General features: G+C 38.5%; 1 protein-coding gene and 1 long non-coding RNA gene across 6 annotated transcripts in view; one reads left to right on the top strand and one right to left on the bottom strand.

Moving 5' to 3' along the window:
- Positions 1 to 14,259, top strand: part of LOC145936409 (uncharacterized) — a 97,060-nt gene that overhangs the window by 25,307 nt on the left and 57,494 nt on the right. The window lies entirely within an intron of this gene.
- Positions 2,283 to 14,259, bottom strand: part of LOC145936397 (terminal nucleotidyltransferase 5C) — a 110,087-nt gene continuing 98,110 nt past the window's right edge. For all 4 annotated transcript variants that reach the window (XM_083038601.1, XM_083038602.1, XM_083038603.1 and 1 more), the window contains exon 2: positions 2,283 to 13,181. In XM_083038601.1, coding sequence (XP_082894727.1) covers positions 11,799 to 13,181 — 1,383 coding nt within the window. In that variant the 3' untranslated portion in view covers positions 2,283 to 11,798. The remainder of the gene's footprint in view (positions 13,182 to 14,259) is intronic.

Genomic DNA, 14,259 nt, shown 5'->3' with positions numbered 1-14,259 from the left:
ACAAATAAAAAGTTGTCTTAGGAAATTGAATTCAATGTTGTGTGAAAGAATTTTCGTTAGATCAATATTTAATTTGATTCTAAAATTTATTTGTTAAAACTTTACTTTGGTTAATTAAGTGAGACAAATGTTTGTTGAAATAAAATTAATTTGAAATTAGTGTGACAAAATTATTTACTTCTATACTCTTAATATAGTTCAAATAGAATTTAAATTGAATTTTATTTTTTTATTTAAATTGCTGAGAAATCGTGCAATTTTTAAAATATTTCATAGACCATTTAGAGACGAAAATGGTCTTGTTTTTAAAAACTCGATATATCCCAAGAAGAATATGTAAATAAGGTATAGAGTATAAATGACACATGATTTATATTCTCGGTGTTTACATGATATTTATTTTCACTTTTTATAGATATTCTTATAACATTTTTATATATGAGGATATATAATCCTGGGCAAGTCAGAAGAAATAAAAAAAGAAATTTACCAAATTGGCGCCCACTTATGCATTCGGATATCGCACGAAATAGATAACTCTCTCTCTCTCTCTCTCTCACTTGCTTTCTTTCACACTCTATCTCTCTCTCTCTCTCTCACTTTCATTAACTTCCTCTCCATTTTATATTCTCCTTCTTAAAATACAAACGGGTAATGTTAACTTTAATATTATAATTATTATTACCAGTAAATCATTCGTTAACAGTAATAATCATAAATTCCATACGCGCGATATGCGTGCGTCGTTGTTTTTCTTTTCGCGTGTTGTGTATGTATGTGTGTGTATATGCAGATACATTGTTATGTCACACGTGTGTTGTGTGTACCGTTTATAATTTATACATGCGTGTGCTAGATTGTTTGTCTACCACACGCACGTATATACATATGTATATGTACACACGAATGTGTATATGCGTGTGTGTGTGTGAACTTGGAATCGACCTTCGTCATCGCGAGGAGAATGCGAAGAGAGGAGGATGGCGAACCGATAATAAACGACTGAATGAGAAACGTTCGAGTAAAAAAGGATACTGCTGGATAGGAAAGGGGAGAAAATAGGGGAGAAAGCGCAGAAAAGGAATACGGACGATCCTCCTAGCTTAACGGCTTCGCGATCGCTCTAATACTCTAATCGATCGCCGGGTATCGAGATAGAAATCTCGAGAGCGTCTCGAGAAACGAGAGACAAACTTCCGGCATCCTTGATCCGGAAACTTCGAACCACGCGAGGTCTTTCCATTGCCGAAGATCGTCATCTTCCGCAAATCACCAATTTCCGACTTAAACTGGCTAGAGATCAGATCGTACAGATCGAAAGAAAGCCGTTGATCGATACACGTGTTTCCCTTACGACGGATTTCTGTTTAATTATTGGAAAAAAAGAGAACGGCAGCGAGAGTGGCTGGCAGCAATATTTTCTCGCTACAATAGCTTCTTTCTTTGTCTGTCGCTACCATTATGATATTGCTATGTCACTACAACATCGCGGATTCGAACATGCGGGATACCGTAATGCGGTTACTATACTCGTCCAGAGCTGCTAGTAATGGCTACTACAGCCATTAATCAGTGTAATAACTTAATTGTAATGGATGGTTGAAGGGATGAGATCTCTATCTTTCTCTTTCTCTCCCTAGCGCGCCGCGGATAATCGTGAAATATTGCTGCCGCCGAAATTTCTCTTTCATTCCATTCTCTTTTATTCCATCTCTCGAAATGTTAAAAAAGAATTACAGAGGCAACTTCGACAAGAGTTGCGAAATACAGAGCGAATCAACGTTATTCATGCGAGAAACAGTGTAACGATCCCGGCTCAAAAAATGTTCACGGTATATTTCACGTATGAATAAAAAAAGTTAGATAATTAAATAAATAGAAAACGCGCGGCGCGATAAAAAAAACATATTTTTACAAATTAACGCAATCAGAAGTGAAGAAATCGCATACAGTGTAATGTGTTGATCGAAGTTCAGTTCATCATCGATCGTTTTAACCGCGTGCAGGAACGCCGGGAAAGCCTGATATAATTCTCGAGTCGATTGTTTCAGAGCGACCGGAAACGGTATACACTTCCGGAGAAGGAAGGAGGAGGATCGAAAGCCGTTTACTTCCTCGTTAGTGATGCCAGATCAAGTACCCCGACATTTGTTCAACCCGTGTCTTTTGTTGAGGAACCAGAAGATAAAGAGAGAAAGACTTATCGTGTAAACATCCGAGAAAAAATTCTTTTTTGTACAAGTTTGTTCTCATTCGTTCTTTCTTTAATATTTTTCCGTATATTTTTTTTTCCTTTTTCTTTTTTTTTTTTTACTATTTTTTTGTTAATTTTCTCGATGAAAACCGTTTCCTTGGATCCGCCGCGAGAGATTTGATTTGGCTCGTAAAAAATTAAATCTTTAAAGAGTATCTGGCATCACAGAGGATCTATCGACGGAAAAATTCGATTCTAACGTCGATGCTTATCGTCGTGACGCGTGTTTATATGCCCCTCATGCCACGTAATTTTTTTGCGTATATAAATTGTTGGAATTCTCTGTGTAATAAGTATCATTCAAATTTGGAATTATTAAAGTTATCTTCAATGACTCGGTATCGTATGATGCTCTCTCTTCAGAATTATATTTTTGGTAATTAAATTAGAAAAGACTGAAGATATATATCTCATCATTTACAAAAAGGGCAAACATAATCTATACACAGATCGAAGATAAAAAAAAAAATTATATATATATATATATAGTTTACTAAATATTAGAAAGGGAAATCGCACTTCACACAAATTAAATTAATATTTATCACTTCTATATATTACGTATAAATCTCTAGAAAATTGAATAATATCAGAATATTAATATAAAATTGTAGGGGATATTATAACTTGACCGTTTTTAACAAAAACTACGACACCATATCATTGAAAATTTATTTTGTTGTTATTAAGACGTGTCATTGTTGTTAATAAACTTGGTATTCATTATCGCGCGACTCTTCACTATTCTGAAGTCCTGATTGACAAATGAAATCATAACAATGCTTGACGATCACCTTTATGGCACGACGTTCTGTCATGATTGACGCGTGATTATCGAGTTTGATCGATCGGGCATGAGAGGAGATCAAGCGACGCGTCTCGATTATTAATCTTATTTGACAAGATCCACGCGAGCATTCGGGAAGTGAGTATGGAAATATCTGGCGTATTATCGATCTCGAACGTCAAATCTCAGGTGACCAAAACATGTGGAAACCAAGATAAAAAAAAAAAAAGATAAATTTGCTCCTAAAACATATCCATCGATATTGCGCTCAACAAATAAATCAATTTAATTAGAAATTTATAAAAATTATTGATTAACGATACATCCGCGTAAATGTATGTTATTAATATATATTTAGATGTGCAACAAATGATATTTGTTTTTCGAACGAAAGTTATTTCGTATTGATAATCTTTTGGATAATTCGCGCAATAGATAGCGAATAATGGTTAAAATGGCCAGATAACTGAATTTGGAAATCATTCACCGAATCTCTCGATCAGCCGAATGCTCGTTGGAACAATTAACACGAGTGATTGAATCGACCAGTAAAGGTACGTTCGCGCATTTTCCCGATAATTTGCAGTCGTAATTATCTAATTAGCTACGCGTGCGACTCCGCGCTAAGTAATGTACGCTATTGTAACGGAGCTCACTGGGGTTTTCATCCTGTTTTCAGTTTCTGTGTCAAATTAAAGCATCTTCATTCGCAAGGCAATCTCGATTCGTTCGCCGCTCATCGATGGCACTAATCGCTATATTCACGGATCGGATATCTTATTCGCTATATAAATCCGCAATGATCGAATGCGCGCAAAATTATCAAATGACATTATTTGATTATTTGCGGTCGGCGAGTCGGTTATTACAATTGTTTGGCCAATCTGTCCTTACGATCGCAGAGCGGCGACGGCGTACAAGAGAAAAGAACGATTGGATTTTATATATAGATAGATCTTTTTTTTCTCGCGATTTTTAATATTTATATCAACTCTTTATCTCAACTTATTTTCTATCTTTTTCTCTCTCACTTTTCGATTATAGATCGATAGAATTTAGTTTTCGCGCGTAAAACGTTTTCCTTTTATTATTTTACATCTTATATATAATCTAGCCACAAAAAATAGCGTTGCCTTTTTATTATACACATACTTTAATACGAGTCTTATGATTTTTTTTTCACGGAGTATCTGGATCTCCAGATGATCTTGCAATTTAAGAAAGCAGAAAACTCCACATTGTAGCTTCTGATTAACGGACGAGGCAAGAATATTGTTGATTGAGGCTTTATTATTATTTTATTATTACATTATTATTATTAATATTATTATTCACCTGTGTGTCGCGAATCCAGTCAAGTCGACGTCGCTGTTTTTTCAGTGCTTAATTACTAATTCATATTTTATTCTTAATTATTCCGAATCTAAACGTTATGAAAATCAACAGCAATTTTAATTTCTCGTATTATTTGTGATTTTAGTAACTTTTCAATTTTTTTTATACTCATTTAATTCTCTATATCTATATTTACTTATGATATATATTTATATATGATTTATGTACCTACATCTCACCAATGATAACTTTAACACACAGTCAAAGATTAATTATATATACAATCACAACCAATTAAAAAAATATTTCGAAGCCTTATTTTGAGATCGCTTCATAGTTAGACCGAACTTATTATCGGCCCTATTATAATTAACATTTTTTAGCCGTTCTTTAGCCGAATTAAATTATTTTTTAATTTTTATCCTTCCATTTACATTATTTGAATGATTCCATACACGAGCTCGCAAAGCCGACACGAGCATCGATTATCGATATATCTCTCATATAGATTCCAAGCGACGTCGATTCGAAAGATCCTCGAGTACGTATGTATATGTATGCGCGAGCGTATATATATATATACACATGTAATATGCACGATTTTTTTTGGACGCACTTCACCGGGATTATCCTAAAGACGCAAAAAGGGTTTGCGCAGTTCTTTCTCTTTCTCTCTTTTTTTTTAATCGTAATATAAACGAGGCAACACGTTTACCTTGGTACGAGGATGCGCGTGGGCACACACGCAAGGTATACACACAAACACACGCAAATACACACCATACACACACGCGTACGATGTGTGGACAAGTCCAGCGGCGAGTTAAGTCTCGCGCGCGACGACGTTATCTGGTATTTTTAAGAAAAAAGAAAAAAATACTTTGTATGAATGAAATTAGAAAATATTGAGGAAGGCGAGTTAATCCAAACAATTGCGATTATTTCGAGGTTTTCTTGTTTATCTCTCTCTCTTTTTCTCTCTTTAGGATAACTTGTAATCTACCCCGGTTCGCAATTTGTCTAAAGCTATTCTTAACTCGACTCTGGACGTATAGTTTTACATATACATATATTTTTTTATCGACGTGTACGTGAAATATATGTATGTACATATATATCCGTCTCTTTTTTTTCTTTCCCCCTGTCATTCTGTCGTTTCTAGTTTCCCTCGGCATCCTCTAATATTGTGTGTGTGAGAAGAACACTTCTCTTTCTCCCGCTCGCGCGTAGTAGGACTTACTAAAGGATTAAAAATCGTATAACGGGTAATCTAGTACAAACACTAAAACACGACAGTAGCGTTCTTTAAATACACTTCTCCTTTCTGCGGCTGTGCTAGTTTCCTTTAATTACCATGTAATTACGTTATAGCGTTCCATTAAGGCGTTACATATATTAATAGAGAGATAAATTGATTAGAGTATGTCGCATTTCCTGTAGTAAAATATATAACAGCAATGTAACATGGGCGTGTGTCCTCTCCGTACCTTTCAAAAGATATATATATATATATATATATATATATATATATATATATATATATATATGTATATATACACTTATCGTACATAAATTACGTATCAACCGTGGGACTTCAAAATGTTTAGTGAAAAATCGGCTGTCTCGATCGATGACGAAAGATCAATCGCAATGAGAGAAATTATTTTAACGGAGGTCGATCTTTTAAGAAAGTGAAGGACTCGACTTCTTGTCCGCGCGACTCGCAGAAATTCGAGAAATCAATCGCGCAAACGCAATAATCGTCGAGGCTTGTATTTCAAGAAGATTTTATGTTATTTTTTCACAAATTGCAAATTTTCTCTTAAAATTTACAAAGAGAGTTAAACATTTTTATAATTACGTATAATTTTTTTTTCTTACATCTCTGAATTCGCGTTTTTAAGGAGATACACGCCTCGATTATCGCTTTGTAACAAACTTGTTTGAATGATTGAATAGAGAAAAAGCCTTCATCCCGCTCCGCGTTTTGCATCTGTGCACGTGTATGGATTTTTATGTGAATGATTTTTTACGTTGTGCGTTTATGCATCCGCGTATGAAAATGCGTGCGACATTTCTGATTCGATTGTGTGTGAAAATATATTTACGTCGTCATGTTTCCTAAATATTATGACGACGTTGTCGCGACACCGTATTTTTTTCTGCCTTGTAATGATAATTAATAAGCAGCCTGAAGATCGCGGCACCTTTTTTCAATCATTAGGTATACATCTGACGAAAATTATAATCACACATCCTTATGTGCATAATATATTTTAACTTCTATACATCTCTGTACATATGTGTTAACTTTTACATTTGACACAAACGTACGAGTTGATTAAAATGTTGCCTATATAAAAGCAAAAGAAAGAAAAAAAATTTCAACATTATTCGGCTCACATTTCTCGTGTCTGTTTCTTTTCTCATGTTCGCTAATATATTAAATTTTGAATAATGCACAATCTAATAACAAATTAATTTTTATATTGATTAATTACAAGCTCTTGTCGAGGTTTTTCGCATACATATAGAAACCCCTTATTTACTCGTGTGTTTCATACTCCGTATTACCTTTATTACTATAGATGTAATCACATATAATCCTGGTCTATATAAGTTGGAATAAGTTAGTATTCGTTTATCGCTGAATTATGTACGCGTCCTTGATAAATATTAAGCCAACCCCGAGACTTATTGTAGACGCTTACAATTATTTCAATAACTTGGCATCTGTGTATATATGTATATGTGTCGGCTATTCCGTATAAATTTCTTCTTCGCATAATTAAGGAAGCAAGTGTTTAAATCAAATACATAAATACAATTAACAAAACATTAACAAAAAAAAAGAACACGATCTTCCTATATTCTAATTAAATTTACGCAGGGTAAATACGCGCGAATAATAATTGCCAAAACAGCTTTCTCGCTCTCCTACCTTCTAACATGAAAACGGTTAGGTAAATAAATCACATGTAAAAAATAACACACCAACAAAGTTTAAACGACACATTTGTGCTAAAATATTCGCTGATACTGATTTTCGTACTTTTTCGATTACTATCAGCCTTGCTTCTTACTACCACCTCGGATATTCCGCGAGCTAGTTGCGGTTTATAATTGTAATGTTTCTCTTTTTTTATCCGTTTTTTTTTCTAACAATACATTAATTTTCGATTGCCAATCAAAGTGCAGGTGACGTAATATAAAAAAAATCATTCACGTGATGTTAAGTCGAAATTTTGAAACGAGTCACCTATTTATTATACATCAATATTTGTTACATATAAAACAAATGATAGTTTGAAAGAAATAACTTAGAAAAAAAAAAAAAAAAAATATTCGCTAAACATTCGCGAATTCGTTCGCGGCGCTATTTAAAAAAAAAGAAAAAAGATAGAAAGCGACGAGAAAGAAAGCAAAGAATGCGCTCGACGAACTCGCTACACCTTTTACAACTGAAGGCTTAATTCTGCCAACAGTCGACTCATCTCGGACTCATCGTAGATTAATTCCTCGACTGTTGAGCCTCGCCGCGAGTGGCTCGGATGTGACGCAAAAGAGGAGACACGGTACGACGTTAACTTGCATTAAAGACCGTTATTTAAGAGCTCGCTTGTAATTGAGGCATTCATGATGCGAAATCGCTGGTCACTGCGTAAATATCTTCCATCACGAAACACATCGAACCGTCGATATATATATGTATAATAAATGTTTTCCATTCATCGAAATATATTGAGATAAAGAACATTTTACTCCAAAAATAGTATTATGAACGCGATCATAAATCATATACCAAAAAAAATTTAGATTTACATCGCCCCGATTATCTTATTGTATTTCAAAAATATGTACAATATCTGACCATATATATATAACAATAATATTTTTACTATATATTCATCAATGTTTTTCCCCCTCATTGCACAACATCCTACATGTAGGATTTCGTCAAAGTTTAGAATCGAACCACAACACGGCGTATTATAAAGTAAATCCGACAGCAATTTGCGACACCCCACACCTCGATTGACGAATAAAAGCTCCACCGTGCCAGAAGAGTTTGCGGAAAAGTTGGCTCGCGAGACTTTTAACGAGATGAGATAAGACGAGGCGAGGCGAGGCGAGGCGAGGCGCAAAATAGTCATCATCGCGTTGCGATCAAGCGTCGACGGCCTCCTGGACGAGGCGTCCAGGAAGAGGGAGAAGGGACCAACGGTGGGATATATATCAGTGGTGGTAGTAGAGCGATAGGCGATAGGCCGCGGCAATAGAGGCACTCTGGCTTCGCCGATGGCTGGATCTCCTTAGCATTAACACGCGATATACCTGAAAAACCAGTTTGCGGGCTTTTTATTAGGCCTTTACTTTCGCTCGCGAATTGAAAGTAAGAGTGAGCGAGCGAGGCAAACGAGGCCTGTTAGCAAGCGAGCTAACTAACGGGGTCACCAGTCGATACGGATACGCACGGAGGACACAACAACGTACGTGTGCGGGTGTACGTGAGAGAAAAAGAGAGACATCGGGGAGGAGAGACAGAGATAGAGAGAAAGAAAGAGAGAGAAAGAAAGAGAGAAGATAGAAAAGCGTACGTAAGGGGTGTACACATGTGTATATGTATATTCGCGTATACATATAGCCACTTACACCTGCATTTATCGAACAGACTCGAGAACGCGACGCATTGGCCTTCGTGTATGTATAACGTGTATATACATACATACACACATACGCGGATGCGATTGCACCGTCGAGAGACGAGTTCGGGCTATTAAATATTTACGATATCTAATAAAGAACGTTATGCAAACCTCCGAGTTGTTGCCCCTTCGAGATAGACTACCACCAGATCCCTGTTTAAGGTTGAGAACGGAATTACGGCCGATATTATTACATATATTGACGCGTTCGCGTTCGTCGTTATCCTCTTCGATAATGCGAAGAAAACGAATCTTCTCTCGAAAGTCACTCTTTATCTTTATACACGAGTCCGTAGTTAATCTCTGTCCAACGTATATACAGGGTAATCTTGAGTGATTTCGCCTTCGCGCTTCTATCTCATTCTCTCATTCGTCCCTTTTCCCCTCATCGTGTCCTCCTCTCTTCCTCCGCAATCTTAGTCAGTCATCATCGTCATCATCCTTTTCTTTGTCTTATTTCAACTCTAACGCGCACCACCACGAGTTTCAGGCTGCAAAACCGCGCGAAAGAACACGTTGAATCTAAAGTTAGTCTTCTTTTTATCGTATACCGGATGCCGCGTTGATAACTACAAGTTCTTTTAACGATAAATAACGAGTGATTAAAGCGCTTTAAAAAAAAGATGTGACAGATGCAGCGAATTTTTTTTTTAAATAGGAGAGAACCAAAGTCTTCATGTTTGCACACACGCAAAGATAGATGTGTGATCTAATGATGAAACTACCGTGTGAGCTACGCGATTGTGCGATTGTCGAGACAATGGATAGCGTACTCTAGAAATGTGTATAAGAAAAATAACGATACAATAATAATTGATAGTGACTCTCTATATCTTGTTCTTGGATTGCTAAGTGTTTACTTGCATATTTTAAAATTTTAAATGTTTCTTGCTGTAATACGACGCGATTTTCAAATTATTTTGCTTCAGCTTCTCGTTACAGGGGGTTACACAATTGTATTGGATTTTAGAAGGCGAGATATTGTAATCATCTCCCATTGAAAAGCGATTGCAGCCACATTTTTCTTGAAATGTGTTATCTTTTACTACTCACATAAGTATATTTATCGTCAAAGAAAAGCACGGTTGCGGTCAGACACGTCCAGTATACGTAGATATGTGAAATGCACGCGTTTGTATGTGTGTATATGTACGATCGCCCGCGTTTCTCGCAGAAATGAGAGAAAGAAAACGGCGTTTCCTTCTCCATCTGCGCGCACTCTCCGCTCGTCCTTTCTCTGTTCTCTCCGGGCGCACTTTCGGGTCGTGCCGCCGCTACATCATCTTCTCGAATTAAATCTTATCACGTTATACACAGTATCTAAATAAAATGTGTTCACAGCCACACATTAATTATTTATATACATAGAGATTTATACATATATCTGTATATTTAAATATATTTATATTTATATATATATATATTTCCGTAGCCACACAAAAAAAAAAAAAACGCGCCGCGCGCTCGCGCGTTCTCTTTCCCACCGTTCTATATTTCCCTCCCCCTCTTTTTTTCTTCTCGCGACCCTTTTATTATTATTATTCGACATGCGATCGATTCTGCGAGAGAAACAAAAACAAGAAAGCCAAAGAAAAATAATAATAATGGAAACAGAGGGGGGAGGGACGCGTCTCGAATCTCGTGAACTCTTAATTTTTTTCGACTCTTATTTTTCCTGTTTTGTACGAAGTTCCCTGACATCTTCTCGCGTCTTCCGGTTATCTCCCAGTTTCCTCTCTAACACGGCGTCGTCCAGAGTCCGCGTGGTACAACGTCGACGTCCATTCCGTCGACAACGATCGTTTTCCGGGACGATATCTCTGTTCACCCGACAAAATCGCGCTTCATCAATGAAAACGGCACTCGTTCTGCTAATCTTTGCCTTCTTGTTAATGTTTCTTCTGTCTTTTAACGCATCTCGGAGAAACGTTTCTTCCGTTTGTGTCTTCCTGAATCCTCTCCGAACGTTTTCCGACCTGCCTTTTTTTTCTTTTTACTTTTAGGCACAACACATTGTTTTCGGAGTTTCTTATAGTCCCTTTTTAATTGTTACGCCGCAATTGTAGCCGGTACCAGCGTTTGGTCCCAACTTCGCTGCAGCATTTTGCCACTGAGGTGTTTACGAGTGTCTAGAAAGAATAACACTCGCGACGGAAGGCCGGAGACTCGCGATGAAGAAGCTCCGCATCCCGTTTTTACCTTGCCTATCCTCCTATCTATCATCGACGATATTATAGTCCGCCGTTCTCGAAAACGCCGCTTTCTCGATCCACTGTTTTCGTTGTTCCCGCATCTGCCGGCGATCATCCTCGGCGCCGAAGATTTCTACACACCATTCCGTTATTTAAAGCTTGCATCATCCGTCCGATGAACGTCAACTGAGGAGCTTAGATTCTTTGACGTCGGAGTGATCGATGTAATCTCCCACGTTCTCCACATTCGCGGGATCTTTGAAAGAACCATAAGCGCAACAGAAATCCCCAGGCTCCTTGAGAGGACAGCAAACACCGTAAGCGGAAAGATAATAGATCCCGCACTCGTATTTCTGGTAGCAACCATGATTGTAGAAATTGTCGTGGTTGGGCTCATTAACGCCGCAGCAATCGGTGACGTTTCGGCTGGTTGTAGTAGTAGCGGTGGTGGTAGTAGAAGCGATAGCGATGGCGGTAGTGGCGGCAGCGTCTGCGGATACGGCGTTATCGTCAATGCCGTCGCATCACGACGAACACGCCATCCAGTTGCAGGTGCACGTGTAGCACGCCGTCGTGGGTATCACGGGCGCGTAGTAATAGCCGTTGGCATAGACATAGGTGGCAGGGGGACCCTGCGGCGCCTGCTGATGACTCGTCAGCCGCTGCTGCTGCTCCTGGCAGAGCACCTGGTAGGCAAGGTTCTGAATCAGGGAGAGCGTCTGCCGTCGCTCGTGGCCCATCAGACACACGGTGGATTCTTCGACGACGCTGTGCAACAGCATCAGGTACTGGTACTTGAGGGCTTCCTCTTCGGGTCCGACAAAGTGATTCCACAAGTAGTTTTCGAGTTTGGAGCGTTGCTGTCCTATATCCGGGAAGTCGATGAAGAATCTCGAACACATGTATCGCTCGAGGGTCTTGATGTAATCCGGCTGCGACGGTTTATACATCTTCACCAGTAGATTGCAATACTTGAGCAAACCGCCGCCGCGTATCTCTTCGGGATGCCTCGTCGAGATAAACTTCTTGTGCAGATGGTAGAGCGCCTCTTGGAAATCACCGTAGACGGACTCGCCTACCACGGTCGGGTAAAAGTTCTCGGCGATCGGCAGCTTGCTGCATTCGTAAAACAGCAACAGGGAGTCGAGAACGATCTGGAAGGAATCGACGGAGAACTCAAACTGTCGCCTCATCGAGTCGACAAACTTGAGTTCGACGTTCCGGTGACCCCGGGAGTTGCCGAGGGAGATCAGAGACCATCGGTCACCCTCGTTGTTCACCTTCACCATCTTGCTCACATAGGCCTCCTTCAGGCTGCACGTGGTGATGCGTTTGCGACTCACGCCCTCCGGCAGCAAGTCAAACAGGGAGCCGAGCACCGCGGCCTTGACCTTGTCGTAGTTACGGCCGCTTGATAGCTCGACCGCGAAGATAAGGTCCAGGTCGTTATAGGGCTGGGATTCGGTGGCCAGCACGTGGGAGGCGGCGCCGCCGTTCAACCGGATATCGCGTACCCTCATGCCAGCACCCCCGTTGCTCGGATCAGTCTCTAGCTTGCTGCGCACCACCGTCACGAGATCCCTCAGTCGCACCTCCAAGGTGGGGAAGTTTCCTCGCCCGTGAATGCTCACGACTTCGTTCATCACGTCGTTCAGACGGCGGACCTGTTCGAAGCTCAGTACCGCCAATCTCTGTTGAGGATCCGGACAATCAGTGGCGTTGTTATTGGTATTATTGTTGTTATTATTGTGAGTATTGTTGTTGTTGTTGTTAGAGTTGTTATTGTTGGTCTCGTTGCTAAGATCTTCATTGTTGATGCCGTTGGTCTTACTGCCGTTCACCTGGCAGAGCGACTCCATCATAGCGACTCGACGCTGGCGTTCCTCGCCGATTTCCAGAGAGCCACACTGCAACAATCACAAAAAGATCCAAATTTTTACGCGATTCTTTCTTGCAAGCAATCAGTCAATTATATAAATATATTATTAAAAATGTAAATAAATATTTGAATATAATAAATAAGCATTATAATGTTATATTATATATGTCTTTGACAAATATATAATATAAAATAATGATAATATCTCCTTCTGTTTTACGTTCTAATACTATGAAAATCGGATGTATAATGTTTTGCAATGTCACACTCTGACCCCCAAAATGATCCGCAAGTTTAAAGGTCAATAAACGTGAAAACTGCTTTCGCATCCCGCATATATCGCGCGTAATTCCAACGAATGCCTTACCAAGCGCGCCCTTCGGCAAATATCTATGTCATGGTACTTAAAGTGTACGAGTGCACAGCGAGAAATGCCACGAGGTTACGTCCGGGTGCGCAACGCGAGTCAGTCGTGTATTCATTCGAAACCCTCGGCTATTGACTTTCGTACGTATATAAAGTGCATCCGAGCCTCGTTTCAGAAAAGTCAAAGAGAGCGTCGTATTTTGAGACGTAAATTCAATTTCTTTTTTAATTATTAGAATTTCAATTCGTACTCGATGCTCGAAAAATATTACATATACTTTTTACAATTAAAATTATCGCAATAAAATATCGGAAACACAAGAATAAAAAAAAAAAATATAGCAAATCTATCGAAAGATAATTAACGCACGCGAATTTATTCCTCGTAATATATATAAAATTGGAAATCGATCTTTCTTCTTAACAAAAATGGCAATAAAAGTCATTATTTGTCACAATGAATAGTGACGTCATTCGTAATGAAACTTGTATCCCGCATTCGTCTAAGGATTATATAGATCTTTAATGCGGCGTCCACTTGTCGCCAAAAAACAGTTTATCGATTATTATCAGACTTCTTCGTATCGTATTTAGATAATGACAATTTTAGATAATGATATACTTTTTTGTTTTTGAAAACATTTATATTCCCCGAACCAGATTCACTTACTAAACATCGTAAAAAAAAATGTGATAACAGATTATTTTTTATATAATTTCGATAAATAATCATAATATAA

Source organism: Prenolepis imparis, unplaced genomic scaffold (assembly GCF_030444845.1).
Source record: "Prenolepis imparis isolate NDT839.2.m4 unplaced genomic scaffold, iyPreImpa1.0 SCAF_5, whole genome shotgun sequence".
NCBI lineage: Eukaryota > Metazoa > Arthropoda > Insecta > Hymenoptera > Formicidae > Prenolepis > Prenolepis imparis.
Note: the sequence above shows the minus strand (reverse complement) of the source record. Positions and strands in the feature narration are given on the sequence as shown.